This window comes from Nicrophorus vespilloides, unplaced genomic scaffold, assembly GCF_001412225.1.
Source record: "Nicrophorus vespilloides isolate i.1.1-1 unplaced genomic scaffold, Nicve_v1.0, whole genome shotgun sequence".
In the NCBI taxonomy this organism is placed as follows: domain Eukaryota; kingdom Metazoa; phylum Arthropoda; class Insecta; order Coleoptera; family Silphidae; genus Nicrophorus; species Nicrophorus vespilloides.
This window is the reverse complement of record NW_017097594.1, coordinates 1-17,990: the sequence shown is the minus strand read 5'-3', so window position 1 is coordinate 17,990 and position 17,990 is coordinate 1. Positions and strand designations below refer to the sequence as shown.

General features: G+C 35.6%; 1 protein-coding gene across 1 annotated transcript in view; it reads right to left on the bottom strand.

Moving 5' to 3' along the window:
* LOC108560506 (ephrin-B2-like) overlaps nucleotides 1-12,815 on the bottom strand; it is a gene marked incomplete at its 5' end in the record, with an annotated part of 101,817 nt that extends 89,002 nt beyond the window's left edge. The window contains 1 exon segment of the mRNA XM_017918076.1: nucleotides 12,481-12,815. Within this exon segment, the coding sequence (XP_017773565.1) occupies nucleotides 12,481-12,656 (176 nt within the window).
* Between the last annotated feature and the right edge of the window lie 5,175 nt (nucleotides 12,816-17,990).

Sequence of the window (17,990 nt, the reverse complement as noted above, 5' to 3'; positions counted from 1 at the left end):
AATGCTCACCGCTTTCCCACACTGATTCAAAACAGTATTATTTACTCAGCGGAATCTGATTTGGATATCAAATGCCGTTGCCGGAGGATCGCTCTTCTCCGCATTAAGGACGAGACCAGACCAGAACCACAAGACATGTGCGTTGTTTTCAGCGGAATTGAAAGGGTGTTCGACAAGTGTAATGAGAAATGGAATCTTAATCCCGATAAGCAGCTCGCGACGTGACTTCGTCAAACGCAATTCATCTCGCCAACGAGAGAATGAGGAAAGACTGGGTCACTGCACGACATCTCTTACCTTCACCATATTCTTCTTAATCTCTCTTTCTCTCTCTCTCTTTCCATGTACCTTCATCAACATTATCTGTTCGTCTCCCATTTCGTGTTTCCTTCCTTGTTTGGTGTCAACGGGCGGAGTATGAGAGGAGAGAACGAAAAGAGATGAAAAAAAAATAATAAAGGAACAGAAGAGGAGAGAAGCCTATTTTACGATCGCATAAAATTCGAATTCCTATACGACAAATATGTTCGAATATTTTTTCGTATTCGATACCGTGAGTGAAGTCATGTGCTCGAAGATCTTTTATGTCGTAGGCAATAAAATGCATTATCACCGGAGAGTAGTCGCGCACCTCGGAGACTCCGAGCCGTAAATTTAATAAGAGGGATTTATGCCGGAATGTCAATGCAGCGGTTTCAAACCCATTATAACTATTCCACAATAATAACATTTTAGGTCCTTTCAATCCTCCTAGTTGTTGTCGTAATAGTTACTAGTTGTAGTTGACACTTTCGATTCTGCAAGAACATATCGCAACTAATATTTAATTACATACTACTATTCATACCAGTTACCGTTTACTTTATGGTTCAAATACCACTAAAGATGCCCATAGAATTTTAATGATAAACATTATGTTTTAATACCAACGAATAGCAATGTTGCTACAACATTTATAATGATACCTAAAATCAAATTTAGGTTACATTGTAATAAGAACTTGTAAAATTAATATTGGATTGATACAGAACCATTAGAATCTAAATGGCAGAGTTGAGAAGGCAATATTTATTATTGAGTATTTCACGATACAATAAAATTTGAAGCGCGCTTTCGCTGCTCCACCTCGAAATCCTGTCGGAGGACAGGCGAACAAAAAAATAAATAAATAAAATAAACAAGAAAATCTAAAAGGAATCGAGAGGCACTTTCGATTCCGCGGATCAATTATTCAGGAAGACCGATAAAAAATTGATAAGCGATCGATCCCGGTTGTCGTGCTCTTCGTGCCGGAGCCATGGAAATGAAAGCCCCATGGAGGAAGACGTTTCACGCCATATTTCAATGCACCAATTAAACTATAGAAAGAACGTCACTTGGTATTTTAAAAGGATGAACGAACAAGTACAAAAAAAAATATATATATATAGTTATATAATAATGTGTATATATATGTACACATTAGAAAGGTGACAGCAGTTTTATTGTCCGATTGACTTTTTAGAAAGGCGCTAAAGGTCAGCCGGACGCTATGGTCAGTGGCCACGTAGGAAAGAAACACCATGACAACATTAAAAAAAAACATGTATGTATATATATGTGGATAGATCTATCTATCATATTATGAGGAACGCCAAGAGGGTCTGCCCTCCGGAAAGGTTACAGGCATGGACGCCATCTGTTGTCCTCAGAAACAGTTGTACAGACAGATCGGCAGCGATTCATAAAATCTTCTGACTGTTGTATTCCAACATGGAATTAGCAAAGAAATCGCCATATGATTTGATGAACCGGTCGTCGCGCTCACTGGTTCAGAAATCGTACACCAATCTTTACTCAGCATCCCTATTTGCGTAAATTCGCAAAACCAAAACACCCAAAAACCTAGCGACCTAAATAAATAAATAAATCCCATTAAAAACGCTCACAGGAAAATTATACTTAAATTTAGATTGGTAAGCGATAATTAATTAAGCAATTAGGAGGTAGTAAATGCGGCGAATTAAACATATGGGGTATCGCTCGAAAAGTGAATTACCGGAACCCGGATCAGGACTAATTAAAAAGTCGTAAACACGAGCGCGGATCCTTGCGAAATTCGCAGCAATTAGATGTCGGATCATGATGATCGCCTATTATTTACGATGGCTTTGGAAAGGAAGGTCCTCGGGAACGGCGCGACCGTTGCGTAATGACCCGCCGACTCCCATAACGGCTTGTCGATACATTTGACCCGCGGACCCTACCGGCGAAATATTTCAAGCGCGATCTGCCACGCTCATAATGGAACGCGGCTTAGCTTATGTTGGAACTGTGGAAACATAAAATTTTACACGACGGAACTAATTGTATCAAAGTCATGCTAAGCTCGGAATACCTTCACACGGCTCAAAGCGAAGGTACCTTCATTGTCCTTTTAACGGTAAACACGACACTTTCCGCGACACGTTTAGTTCTAACTCTAATTTATATAAATTAGACTTACTTCAGACATACGAAGATGTTTGCCAAATTGTACAAAAAAATAACTAACTGGCTCGGAACAAACTGTTTACACGCCATTTAAACATTTAACACCAGCTATAACTTATACTATAATAAAATCACATAAGCAAAAGAAAATATGTGAATAAGTGATTTTCTAAAGAAACAAAATGTATTTTTCTGTTGTGATTTGCATAAAGCGAATTTCATATTAATCGGATGCAATTATCTGGTGTTCCTTGAGGCTCAGTCCTGAGGCGTGCATTCGCTATGGAATGGTTAAACGACCTTCCTGATAGCGTTCAGCACTCGCTGAGCACACACAACTGGTGCATCGACATCTGATGCCCGAGGTACAAGAGGTAACGATGCATCAACGTTGATACATCAATGCGTTAATAATAATAATAATAATAACAACAACAGTGATATATTGATTGATATTCCCAATTCTCTAAAGTTGGGAATATTTGTCATTATGAAATTTTGTAAATATCGTTTACAACATTATTACACCGTAAAAGTTTGGTAGGCAACAAAGGCATAATTTTAAGCAATTTTAATATACGCGTCTGTATGAAACAAATTTGCTGGAAACTACTTAATTAATACATCGTGCCGTGCATCCGTTACGAAAGTCGAAAAACAAATTTGCACCCTTGAAAGCAATACGGCTTAATTAAAAGCAGCAACAGCGGACGGATTCCTGACTTCATCTATTCATCCCGATAGACCAAAACCAAGTTCTATGGGTACATTCCAGATTGTTTAGTATCATTGCCTGCGACTGTGTTAATACCGTTTCGGGGAAATCCCTCCCTTCTACTACTACTATTTACTTTCGCAAAGCTCGATATTTATATTCGGCTGGGAATCTTAACGCTTTTCAAGATAATTACTTGCGTTTTGAGTAATAAAATGTACACAAATAAGAGCAGATGCTTTTCATAGTAATTTCAGATCAGTGCGGCCGGCTCGACGCGCAGCCATCAAATTTAATGTACACAGTTGCAACCGCTGCCTGTGAAAGGGTTAAACCACGTTTCAAACATTTATACCATTCCCTCCTTTCGTTTTTTTTTAATGCCACCATTAAAAGCGACTACCGAAAACAACAACAGCACGCATCGTAATTACGAAAAACAAATACCTGACAACTAACTTGTAAATGAAAAGAGTATAGCAAAATAACTTGTTCCACGAGTTTTATCTACTGGCATTCATTTTCCTCTCTGTATGATGATTGAATTGTATTCGTTGAGGAATTTCTATAGTTTCGGAAATATTTTCGTTTAATTTGAATATCTCGAATGCTTCGCACGGAATTATTCATTTGATGGCTCACAATTAATCGATCTGAAAGCAAACACGTAACGCACGTCTTCGATGCATATTTTCATTCGTTTTCTATTGAATTATCCGCAAATTCTTTGTGGCTACAACAATCTGGAATTTTTGTGAACTTAAACGGTGACTTGAAATAATACCTACGGTTAATTGTATGCCGTGAAGAACTAAGATGTAGATTTTTGATAAATTTCTTAGTATATAAACGCATTTAGATGCACAATCTGGAAATTTGAATGTCCACAGCATTAGAGTTATCTTTCTGGGGATAGCAGCTGAAATTTATTGGTGTTTGACTTACGCTCGCCTCTTGGGCAATTAAATTCTATATTAAGTGGTAACTCCTTTGCTAAGATACACATTACATTCATTCAGATATGAAACAGAAATAATTACAAACGATACGATCAAAAACTATTCAATTAGATGAAAATCTTCAGACGTTTACAATGCATTTTATAGTATTAATTAAAACAAATATATTTAATATCTGACTTTTTTTTTCGTACAACTATAGAAGCCGTACTAATAATGTAATTTACCACTTAGTTAGTAGATATAAGTGGAACCGCAGGTATCGATACTGGGTCCTATTAATTAATGAAAATAAAGGTTTAACTTAATAATACAAATGATATGATTATAATCAATTTCCAGTTTTCAATAATATATTTATGAATTGAATTAAGAAGAAATTTATTACTTTTTTGATGTCCAATTAATAATTCGTGTAAATATAGTATACATGATAGAATTATAATTTGTTTAATTATTGTAATAATTTTGACTATGAAGAAGATGGGAATGGTAGACGAAGATGGAAATTTATTTGTTTCGTGTGGAAATACGTCGTGTTTCCGATAACAGGATAATGAGTGAAATTGCAGCGGATTGAATATTGTGAAGAGTGCGCGGTATTTGGTTTCGAGATTCCGCGGTATTTTAATATTCATCGCGCGATTCCTGTAGACATAACAAAAGCGTGATCTGAGCCTCTCCTCTCCCTTTCGCCCGAAGATCGGCTCTCTGAATATATTGGTCCTCGACAATGGAAGGCAGGTATAAAATTGAATAATTGGAAGGAAAAGCAATTGAGCGCACTCGAAATTGGCATAAAATACCTAAAAGGTTTCTTTCAATGATACGGCTTAATAAATCGCCGCTTCCGAACAAAGGGAGGAAAAAACTCTCTGAAGAAGAAGAAAGAAACTGTAAAAAAAATTAAATAGAAAATCCGACTAATATACATTATTGAATATCACCTGGCCTTAATGAACGGGTAATTTTGTTCTGTCTTGGACAGAGAACGCCCAGCAGAAGAGTTTCGGTTGAAGAGAATGAATGCATCGACAACGGCAACAGCAACAAAATCCCAAAATACAATAAACGTCTTTTAAATCATCCGCACACTTGGGCAAATGAGAATGTCTACCGCATAAAATATCTGCACTTTAAAGCACCAATGTTCATAAATTTATAAAACGTCTTGCTAAATTTTTAGTGTGCTTAAATTACTTCCAAAGAAAGAAAGGGAGAGAGATATAGCAAATGCGGACGAAAAAAATAAGAGGAAAACAACGCGGTCGAAGACGATCTTGAAGAGGGTGAGGAGGTGCAAAAGGAGAGGAGCAGCCGCGATACAATATACACGCCAACACACTGTATATATCTGTGAAATATCTGTAAAGACCTTCTGTCCGGGCTTTTCGTTAAACCCACTTCTATGCATTATGCATTTTAACGTTGAACTCGCCAAAAGAGCAAAACAAAAGGCGGCCTCTTCGAATTTACAGCAAATGGCGGAAAGATCTCCCCTTACCAAATTAACCCCAACTATTAGAATCGTCCACATTCTAAACACTAAAACGTACAGGGATCACTTTAAACTTTACTCTTTTCATATTCATAACCCACACTTGCTGAGCAATCGCTTTCCTGATAGTCCTCAAGGACTAATATGATAGTCTATAATAAAACAAATCATACGCTATAATACTATGCAATTTAAATAATTGTAACTAGTTTACAAAAAAAAAATCACACACTTTCCTAATAGCCCACAAGGTCTAATATACAGTGACGGATTTTCTTTACAAAGTCAATATTGTCAATATTTTGATTATTCTATATTTTTTGAATAAGAACAAGGAAATAATAAATTAAATTTCGTTTGATTTGTACTACAGATCGATTCTGTAATTTAAATGTATTATAATGGGATATTTAATCATTGCAAAAAGGTCGGGTATACAGTGAGAGATATTCTTGTACGAAGTCAATTACATGAAATCGCCCCGTGTAAAGTACCCTTTACCATGTTGAATATGGATTGTTACTTTTTTTTTGTTGTTGCTGTGTGTGTATGACAAAAGTAATAGTTCCGAATTTATGGCCAGTGTAAATACATCGTTGTCGTTTCGTTTGAAAGGCCGTGTCTCCCGATCCTCGCTTTAGCTTATGCAATGCCCTTTTATTCGGTTTCCACCCCTCTCCCCCCACATTCGCTCAACTCCTCGGCCGTTGCAAAGAAGAGTGGCCCCATCTCGGCCCGTTACTATTTCCAGGTAGAGAGATATTTTTTACAATCCGCTCCGTCGTCCGTTTCGGTTTTCATTTTGTTCCTCTCCGGCTTTTCGTTTTGGCTCTCTCGTGTAACGCCCACGAACTGGACACGAGATAAAATTGTGAAAGCAATAAATATTTGATAGAAGGAAGAAGATGGTAGATGGAGAAGAAGAGTACGAAGAACCGGAGGAGGATGAAAAGACGAAGAGGAAAATAAATTTAAAAAAAAAATAAAAGAAGATGCAGAAGAATACAGAAAGCGAGAGATGGCATCGAAGATTTCGGGAATTGCAAATCACCGTCGTTCGTTTCCCGAGTTTCTCTCGTTTTAGTTTGATGTCATTTTCGGAATAATTATGTAATATTCATAAGAACGATGATAGAAATGGTGTAAACTTATTGTTATTATTGCACGCATTGGACAAGTTTTTTGTGGACGCGCACAGCTAAGAGAAAAAACGCGTAAATAAATAAACGCGGCGTGTAAAAGGAAGGAAAGAAAAGGAACAGAAACCACCACAACGCGGACGTCCACTCGCGTGTCAACGTTTCAGAGATAATTCCAATGGATATTTTATGCTGCCACTCCTAGCAAATAAGGACTCGCAATCATTATCCACGAATATAAAGATTACGTCCGTTTATTGGCTTAATTTCCAGACAGGATAAAGCTTCGAATTATATATGTGTATATGCATAAGAGAAGAGAAGAAAAAGGACCGCGGACCCCTCGAAATGTATCCATATAATTTAATGCAAAAATCAACTGATTAAATATGCAGGATTTATTCCTCGAATTTCACATATATATATATTTATACATACATCTATAAATACGAAGATGAATGTGGTTATTCTCCTAATGTTCGCGATTGCGGAACCTGTCATTAGTTCTCGAAACGTCAAAATAAGAGAGGAATCTGAATATTTTCTATAAATAACAGAGGGCATTTTTGATTGATGGCCCATCCGGATTCCACCGTTCTCCTCCTCTTCGCAACGGCCGTCTTTTGGCAAATTGGGCCGGGAACGGAAAAGGGACGATAATTGTTTTAACAGTCTGCCGGATTTTCGACGGGGGTTGCGTTGAATAAACGTCGCCTCATTATTTATTAATGCCGGTGCTTTCAGTGGCCGACAGAGTCCCAACCATTTAGAACGTCGCTCATTGCGTCAATTTCAAATATGATCATCACTTCTGCATTAACCCATAACTTCAAAATAATGTTATTATCCTATTTTCATTGAAATACTACAACAACTTTATCATCTGCTTATTAAATTTATTTTAGCTTTAATCAATAATTTCATATTTAATATAGTAATAGAATGTATCATAAATAAGCATTTGATTGACAGAGGTATGCAAAACGTAATGATTTGGAGCAAGTTTAATGGTAGATGGAGGTGTGGGTTGGTTCAAATGAGAGATGTGCAGGAGGTAATAAATCCTCATTGGATTTAGTTGTTATACAGTAGTTTGTATAAGGGTTTTCGTGTTGTTTTGTTTGTGAATTCAGGTAAGATCCTATTAAATTATGATTGAGATCGAGTGCGGCGGATAAAAATCGAAATCGGTCCGAATGGGCGTCAAGAGATTTATACATTTTCCCGTACCTTGAAATGACAATTAACCACACGCCCACGCACGTTAAGTATTCACAATTACCTCTTATATATCATGCATCCATTAGAGTAATGCAATTTAAAGCGGGCATAATAATATTAAGAGGACGAAGGATACGAGTGCGAGAGAAGGATGGAACGGGATGGTAGGAAAGAAGAATAAGGAGAAGAGGAACGCGCAGCGAACGGTTATAAACCCGTTGTTGTCCGTTTATTTCATTTACTCCTTTTTATTATGGCCATCCGCAATTGTTGTAATGCGGCCAGGGAGGCGATGGGAAAAAATGGACTATAAAAAAAATGGTCAATTGCCTTTCCTAATTGCTCCCGACTGCACCGAACTTTGTGGAGCTCCGATCTTGTCCTCCCTTCCAAACATCATCGCAGAAGTCAAACGCTTCAAGCTAGCCGCGCATATGCTTTATTAGTTATGACTTGTCAGCTCGTAAATTACAGAATTCCCTCGGTTAATTCAATTCGAAAGATTCTTGAGTAAAAAATGTTAATTGCTTTAGGTTCTCGCTGAGCCCTTTTCCACACCATCCTTTGTTTTTCTTATTATTTTATAACCATGTATAATTTAATATTCTAATGCCCGCAACGTCTGGCTTTCGTGATGGGAATCAAAAATTTGACATTTAGTAATGACGGGTGTTCGCCAATTTGCATTTGGCCGCGGTATCATTTTTGCTTCCATTCCGAATGTTTGGTTAAACAGACTGAGGCTCAGGGCGCCCCGCCTTAGGGGTATAAGTTCCTCTTTCGTTCCATCATAATCATAGGTTCAGGTCCGCATCAAATTATACCTCTCTTTTTTTTTATTTAATTCCACGTTCCTCCACCGTTTTCGTCGATTTTCCTCCCCTCCCTCCCCCGAATTCGCCTTACTTTATTTCATTCGATTCCGATCTCGAATTCGCCGGAATCAATTATATAATTCGAATTTGCATAATGCCTCCGATCGGCTATTAAATATCACACACGCTGCACCACTTACACATGTTCCATGCAACGTAATTCGTGGTTCCTAGACAAAATATTTCCCTCAAAAATGATTCATCCAAATTCCCCAACAACATATAGACAAAACGTTGACAACGTAAATTCTTTAACTTTTGTTTAGAACATCTTTCAACATGCATAACTTTAATATACAATTCTAGGAAGTAAAAAAATAAAAAAGGATTGAAGAAAATCAATGCTACGATAAGAGAGATCACCATTTAAGGCATTGAAGAATGCAAGTTTTCCGGTTTGGTAATGAAAAGGAAGAAAGAAAGAAGAAGTAAGCAACCGATATTGGAAACAACTCAATTTCACGAGAATTACGCAACAAAATATAGACAAAACGTTGACAACGTAAATTCTTTAACTTTTGTTTAGAACATCTTTCAACATGTATAACTTTAATATACAATTCTAGGAAGTAAAAAAAAAGAATTAAAGCAAATCAATGCTACGATAACAGAGATCACCATTTAAGGCATTGAAGAATGCAAGTTTTCCGGTTTGGTAATGAAAAGGAAGAAAGAAAGAACAAGTAAGCAACCAATATTGGAAACAACTCAATTTCACGAGAATTACGCGTTTTAATGAACTCGCCGTCAAATTTTATAGAGCCAATAAATACCCATACTTATCCCGATTTCGAATCGTCGAAATGATATTAAACGCTGGTAATAAACGATCTGCTACTGCCTGAATCACAGATACGATTCAAACAAAAAAAAAAACGAGCAACAAACAAATTAAAAAAAATATATAGTTTAGATTCCTAAAACAAACGTAAAAGTCAAATTTAATAATTGTTATTTATCTCTATTAAATTATTATATCGAATTACATTGATTACAAAACCAAGTATTATTATTTGCGTTCAATTAGTTTTCCTCGTTGCCCATGAATAAAAAAAAATACTGGCAAATAATAATAGACCATAATATCATATATTTTTAAACAAATATTATTATTTTATATTTTATTTAAAACAATGATTGATTCATTTCCAACGCTTCAACGCTAATTATTAAATTAATTAATGTAATTTTCTTTACTTTCCTAAACAAAATTAGTTCAAATCATTTTTTTTTTAGTTCGATAAATTTATAAAACGAAAAATTATTTAAAACGGCCAAGTATTTTATAAATTGCATTTTTGTTGGTTAAATGAAATTTTAAAAATATGCTACATTTCGTTTCATAAAAGAAAATAAAAGCTAATCATATTTACTGACAGATTAATTAAATTAGTCTGATTTACATGGAAATTACAATGCAAAAGTATTTTTCTTTATAATTGCAACTTTCCCGACGGATCGCCGCAAAAAAAATGTAAATCAATTATTGACTTCAATTGAGTACTACTAATAGAGGAATTGCTTTGTTTATTAACAACAATATTTTTATGTGATGTAATTTTCTGTAATCTCTTTGTAATAATATTGTAGATGAAACACAGCAATTATACAAGTGAAATGAAATGTGTAGGCGAATGAGAGAAGAAGATGAAACAACAACAACAACAACAAAAAAACAAGAAATTTGGTGTTAATGCTGTGCGTAGAGCATTAATCATTGACGATGACTGTGGAAGTTCTCGCGTGAAATGTAAAAATTCACACTTAGTTATTCCGTCCTTGAGTGATTTATTGCATTATCGAATCATTAGAATATTTAATAAGCGCATTAAACAAGTTAATATATCAATGAGCTCATAACGAAATGAATGCCAATCGAATGAAATGGTTTTTCGCTCATCCAGAAATGAAGTGCATTAAAAAGATGAGACATTGGAAAAATAACAGTATTAGAAAGTTATCGATTTACGCATTGAACATTTCCAATTTATTACACATAAAATTAGGAAATATATTTCTACATTTTGATTATATCCATCATTTTTTAAGAAATTACCATAGACGAATTGAATAGAAAAATTTAATAATTATAATTAACTAATTGATTTATTTTGAGCAAAAATTTATAATTAAAAACTTTTATTTTATTTATAATAATTTTATATGTAAATTCACTAATGTTATATAATCAATTGATTGGACGATTTAATGAATTTCAAAATTGATTTATATATACATTTATATAATGAAAATAAATGATTCACCATATAAATGTTTATAATAAACTGACCGTTATGTGATACATTTGTTGGGCTTTTGAATGCGGCCTGTTTGTTTTTTTCGTACATTCCATTAAAAACAAATTATTTTTCATGTGGAAATGGAATTTTGGCCACGTATTGTTGAGTGGGAAACACAATAACGAATTGGTAGATTCATTTATCCGTTGTTTTATTTATAATGTTTTTGTTGTTAATATAAATATTGTGGAAATATGTAACACTATCAAATTCAGTTACATTCATATATATATATTTTTTTATTATATCTATATAAATGCGAATTTGCAATTCGGATGAAAACAATAACGAATGAACTAATTTAATATAACAATAATAAAATTACATACATAATTATAGACAAAAAAAACATACGAAATTTATTCTTCTTTTTGAAGATTTTATGTATAAATCGCTATGTTAATTTATTGCTTTTAAACTTGTGTTAACATATAAAAATGAATAATTTTGCTTTGAATACTTTTAATGTTATTAGTTCAAAAAATTATTTAATTTTCTTAGACGAATTATCATCAATAACTCAATTTCATTTATTTTAAATGTGATAGATATTTTAATGATATAAATTCTTGAGTATTTCTGATAATTTTTCTTAAGATTTAGAATGTGGTAATTTGCTTTTCCTTTTTCAGTTTCATAGCAATTACACGCTTTATTGCCGTGGAATTAATAATGTCCATTTTATTTGTATCTGCGAATCTCATTGGAAGGAGAATAAATAAAATATTTCTAGAGACATTTCGACGGTCTGCTAAGTTATGCCACGATAAAACTACAAGCTCGTATCCTCAGCCGTCGCATAAGTGAATACGCTAATGCCTCAGAACTTCTTTACTCAGTTTCGCCTTATCTAAATTAGATGTGAAACATTCGTAAGAAAAAATAAATATTTTAGATTCAGAAGGAAGTGAACGAAGCTGGCAAGGACAACAAGTATATTTTTTTCTAGTATTCTCATAATGTATTTATTACAATTATATTTGCTATCATGTCTTATAATCACTTGTAAAATTTTTGTTTTAAAGTTCTTCTTTGGTTCCTACCTACGCCTTCTGTTAATTATTATTTTTTTCACTTTTTGGTGTGAATTCGATATTTTTGAGTTAATTTAATTAAGTTGTATGTCCCAAGTAATTAAAGTAATCGCAACTTTTCTAATGGTTCGGGCATTTTGGTTTTGTCTCTTTGGAGAAACAATTAAAAATAAAAGGATTGTAAAATTTGATGTGCAATTTCTAAATCCAGTGGTCTCGGGGTGGTGTAAATATCGTAGAGATGTTATAGTTGATTGGTAGACTTACATGCTGTTGGTGGTATTCCAGTGGACGTGGAACGATTTGGAGCAGGTGGACTCGGTGCACAGGAGCACGGTTTCCAAACAGATGAGGAGGACGACGGTCAAACAGGAGGAAGTGGCTTTGAATCCGGGCAAAATAATCCCGCACCTTTTGATTAGCACGGCCATGGTAAATAACATTTCACAGGGTACTCTCGGGTTTTGATGGTACTGTTACAGTACGACACACGCGGACGACACTTGTCCTGGAGGATCACGAGGGGGAGATGAGTTCGAAATAGTCCTTAAGATTCGAAGAGGTGATGGTGGTCCTTAAAGGTGACGACGGCAACGACGGTACTTTGAAGAGACCGATGATGGCTTAGAGCCGGATGATACGCGGAGTCGACGAAGAAGAGGCTGTCATTGTTGACGAAGGATGTTATGATGTGGAGGAACGGCGGCGCGACGCGGCGTGCTTTTCCAGACGGAGCTTTGGCGAAGACTGAGCGTGCGATGAGCACTCGATGCCGGCGTCGAATGCGTTCTGAGCCCCGTGTGGTGCGCCAGGCTTGAGCGCCAGAGGATCTTTTTTTCCCCGCTCCTCTTTGGTGCGCGCCGGTTCGCATTCGTATTCGTATTCGGCCGACGGTTCTCGTTGTACCAAAAGCCACCAGGCAAAGCAAGGTAAAGCAAAGGCAAGGCAAGGCAAAGCAAAGCAAAGGTAGAAGTAGAGGTAGAGGCTGAGGCAGGTGATGGCCGAGCCTGCAGGTAGAAATGGTAGAATGCGGCCGAAGTGGTACCTTTCGAGTGGTACCTTTTACCGGTGCGAGACTTATGCTGCGCTCTCCGTCGTCCATGCCTTCCATACGTACGTACCTACCTTAGGACCCATGGCCATCCATGGCAAAGCCAGCCAGCATGCGATGTGCACTTTCATTCGGATTTCTCCAATAAAACATACGATCATGTCTGCGGCCGCAATCGCTCGCCCGATCAGAATGCGTACTGGTTTATGGTGGACGGTACAGCTTATGCCAAATATCTCGATAATAACCACCATTAATTAGCCCCAGAGCATATCCAGAATCGACAACAGCCGTCCCTGGGACGCTCGCATCGCGCCAGGCCATCTATCTTACTGGGGGCGGATTCGCATCCTTACATATTCACCCCATGCATCAACGTGCATACGTATACCTTCACAACAACAACAACAATTATACCATTTCAATTTTATGAAACTGCCTATCTGAATCTCCCCCTGCGCATTTATATATTTTTTTTATTCTTACCATCTCCTCGACTCCTATACACTAATTTATTCATGCAAAAAGTACATGTCAGAAATACATTAATAAGTAATTTGATAGATACATCTGCAACAACTTTAACATATTAACCTCAGGTGTCATTCATCAATAATAATTACCAACAAGTAAAACAACACAACTATTACATAATATATTTTTACAATATACAAATTCATAATACTAATTTGAAAAAAAAAAAGAATGAACTTTAACATATTAACCTAGGTGTAATTCATCAATGATAAATACTAAGCAACGGGATATACACTCTACCCTACTATATAATATAACAATCGATTCATGGCGTATATACATCTTATTAGAAATCATCTCGTACTCCTAGGTACTATTCATCAATTGCAAGTACCAACCACGAGAAAAGCACATGATTATACCTCTAGTACTTTCACACGTTGTATAACCATCGATTCATCTATCGTCAACTAATTTATTTTGGAATTTATGCACACGAAGCAAGTAACACACGTTGCAGTACTATTAGGACATCAATCTTATTAGAATTTACTCTATCAAAAAATATTAAAAAAAAAAAAATACATTCCTTTAAAAATGTAAGATATGCAACCAACGTGCAAGTAAATCATGAATGAATTTATAAAGTAGAAAGTAAAAGTAAATTTGATAGAAAAAATACGTGTGTAAAGGAATGTGGCAAAAAAACGTAGACGTCTGCAAAATACTCGTAAACATGAATGAAACGTAGTAAAAATACGTGTAGAAAATTCCGTCTCCGGACTAGACGATAAGATAAAAAAAAATACATTCAAAAAATCGACAAGAAACAGCAAAAGAAATGTATAAATTATTTCCATGTTTTGACTACTTATTTTATTATAGTTTCATTGAAATCCTTTCTATTTAAATTCTTTGTTTTTTTTTACAGAAATTTTAATTAAAATTATAATTAAAATACGAAAATTTAATAATAATTGTAAGTTTTATTTAATTAAGTTTATGAATGAAAATTGCATACGTTGGCCACCGATGCATACCTTACTAGAGGGCTGCAAGCTGAGAATGTGGATGAAGGGTCGACATGCTGGGTATGCATAGGTATTTCCATCTTCGAGTTAACGCCTAGCCCCGGGTTGAAATTTGCTACATAACCTCTCTATTTTGATCTTCCACGTATCAAAGCGCAAAGCGAATTAGTGTATGGAATTTACTTGAGATATAAATTTATTTTTTTTGCGTCGGACATTGCCGGACTTTAATCGACGTTGCCAACCGGAAAGTTTTGCAATCACTCATCTCATCCTATCCCATCACATACTCGAAGGTGTTTATATCGCATTATATAATAACGCATTAAAAGATATTAGAATGTTTTATTACGTATGACAATTTTCCAGCAATTAATACAGAAATACCGTTCGTTTTTAATTACTACTGTATTGTTAATTAACAGGGTTTTTATATATATATTTATAAAAATAAAATATATTAAAAGAGAATTAGAATTAACTAATTTTTGAGTATTTTATTTAGGTTTAAATAAAATCTGATTGCAATTGTTAAGTTTAGTTGCTTTAAGTTTAATGCTGTGTATTCTTAAAGAAATGTTGCAATGCGGCAAGGTAAACGTAATATGGAAATACCGAACTGGAGAACATTAAATGTTAAGTCGGAGGTTGAGATACGAGTGGCCGATGTTTTTGGAAGGACGTTTTTTGCAGTATTCCGCGGGAATTATTTTATGTGGAACTGCAATCATGCAGTCCGAAAGGAATTCGTGGGTGATAAGGACCAGACAACAAACAGCGAGGTATCCGCGGTACGTGCGATTCGGATTTGGGAAATGCACACAGCCTCGGCCATTACTGTTACCATACAGCATATACAGGGTGAGTGTAACGAAAACAACAACAACAACAACAATAATAATAAAAAAACAAAAGGATAAGGAAATGCTTTGATTATACCATCATTGGTTTGTTCCGTTCTAAGCGAAACGCTTTCCAGTGATGCAAATGATAATAACGGCCGAGCAAGGAAGTTTGCCGTTTGCGTTTATTTATTAAAACAATGCAAATATATGCGGTGAAAAAATCGGTATCCGGTGCAGCGGTCCGAGGATAGATACGATAGGATGGATAGGTTCGTGGATGGATGGGGGAGCGTTTTGTAAACTCCGTGTCAACAAAAATAAACGCTTCGAAATTGTTTCCACTTAACGTCCGACATCTCAATTGCGACGTACTTGCGAGGCGAACGCCATTCTTCTTCGATTCCGATTCGTTCGGATCATAAATATATCTTAATACGCTTATAATGCCGACCCGAAGTTCAAGTTCAAGATCAGGTTCACCGTTTCGGCCCATAAGGAAACACACGTTATTCGATAATGTGATCCACAACACCACATCAATATAATCAACCATTCTTCTTACACGATTTATTTTTCTCTTTCCTTTATGACTCTCCACAACAACAAAAAAAAACATATAAACCTTCACGCAATCTTCCAACAAGCTTCAATTTAGTTTTACCTTCATAAACATTTGGAACATTCAAAAACCTACCAGCATCATTTAGATACAGGCATTAAAAAATAATGCATTTAATTAGAACGACATAGAAATGAATAATTTAAATGAAACAATCAAAATTAATTTTGTTTTCACGTTTTTCTTTTTATTATTGTAATAAAGAAATAATATATGATTGTTGCGTAACGAAATCGAGGATTTTTACGAGTGGGCTATTTACGTCCGCGGAATAATTTACGGTGTTAACGGAATGCATATAAACAATGAAGTATCAAACAAAAAACAAAAACAGGAACAAATGATGGAAACTGTAGGTTTTCTCTGTTGGAATCGTTGCGGTTTCGATGCGATCATCTTTGTTTCTAGAGTGTATGTGTGTGTGTGTGAGAACCGGAATTTATGTAAACAAAGCGCAAAAAATTGTCGTCCGTCGGAGCGGCATCTTTTTCGTCAGTCGCACGCAATAGGAGGAGAAGGACGAAGCAGGAGGCGACACGAAACAAAAGGAGCAAAGAAAAGATGTTGAAGAAAGAAGAAGACTAAGACGAAAAACAACAAGGAAGGTGTTAACAAATGCGAAACAACGCGCAAAAAAAAGTAAACGCATCGATTAATCAGTTTATGGTGCAGTCGCTCAATGGGAATTATTGAATGAAACCGATCGGAACGTGAATTTACAACCTCGCTTCTCTTTTATTTATTTTTTAATGTACTCTCCATTGTCATTTCAGGAAAATTTAATGGTTTTGCTTTCAAGACAATTTTTATTGTATTGTTACGTTTGTAAAGAAAATTACAAATAATTAATTAAAAACTATATAAATAAAATTTGCTTAATAATTAAGTTTGACAATAATTATTTTTTAAATTTTACTAGTAATTGAAAAGTATTGTTTAAATTGTGAAATAATTGAATTGGGTTCTGAAATATTGGATGAGTTGAAGCGGGTGCTGGGTCGTTGACGTAAGGGTTAACAAAAGGCGTACGAAGGTTTCCAATCGTGGAGGCCGTTGCGTTGCGTTTCTCTTTCGCAAGTGGTGCTTCATTGTATTATATCCATATTATCCATCGAAAGACGAGACAACCAACGAACGGATCGTGCGGAATTCTGAGCGTGGCTTATATTAATTTAAGGATAAATGTCTCACCCGGTATACTAATTAAAAATTTATGTGCAAATCCGGAGCGGGAATGGGGTTCGTGCCTTGATCGCTAATCGGCATCTCCTTCGTACATGTGTGTGCATCCGACGCTCTCTGAAAATTTTATAATCGAATCATAACTTTTGCTTTAACGTATTGTTTAAAGTTTTGGAGTGAAAATTTGCGGCCTAGCACAAAAGGCACGGTTTTAGTGCTTTCTCGTCGGCATAATAGCTCTCATTAGGGACGTGGGATGAGGTAACTGTGCGACCGGAAAACGGGCCGGGAGTTGACAGTACCCAGAAAACTTTTAACCAACTAATGAAAGATGCAGAACAAGCTTTTTAAGCCTTTCATCCACACACACAAAAAAAACAACAACAAATCAATATAAACAAAGAAAATCCTGATTTAATGGCAATTCCCGATGATATTTAAATCGAAACATTTCGATTGCGTAGAAAATGAACGAAAATAACAGTTGAGGAAACAAAAACAAAAATCGAGAAACAAAAGGTGGACGGAAAAAAGCCGTTCGATTTTTGCCAGACTACATAAATATGCTCCGC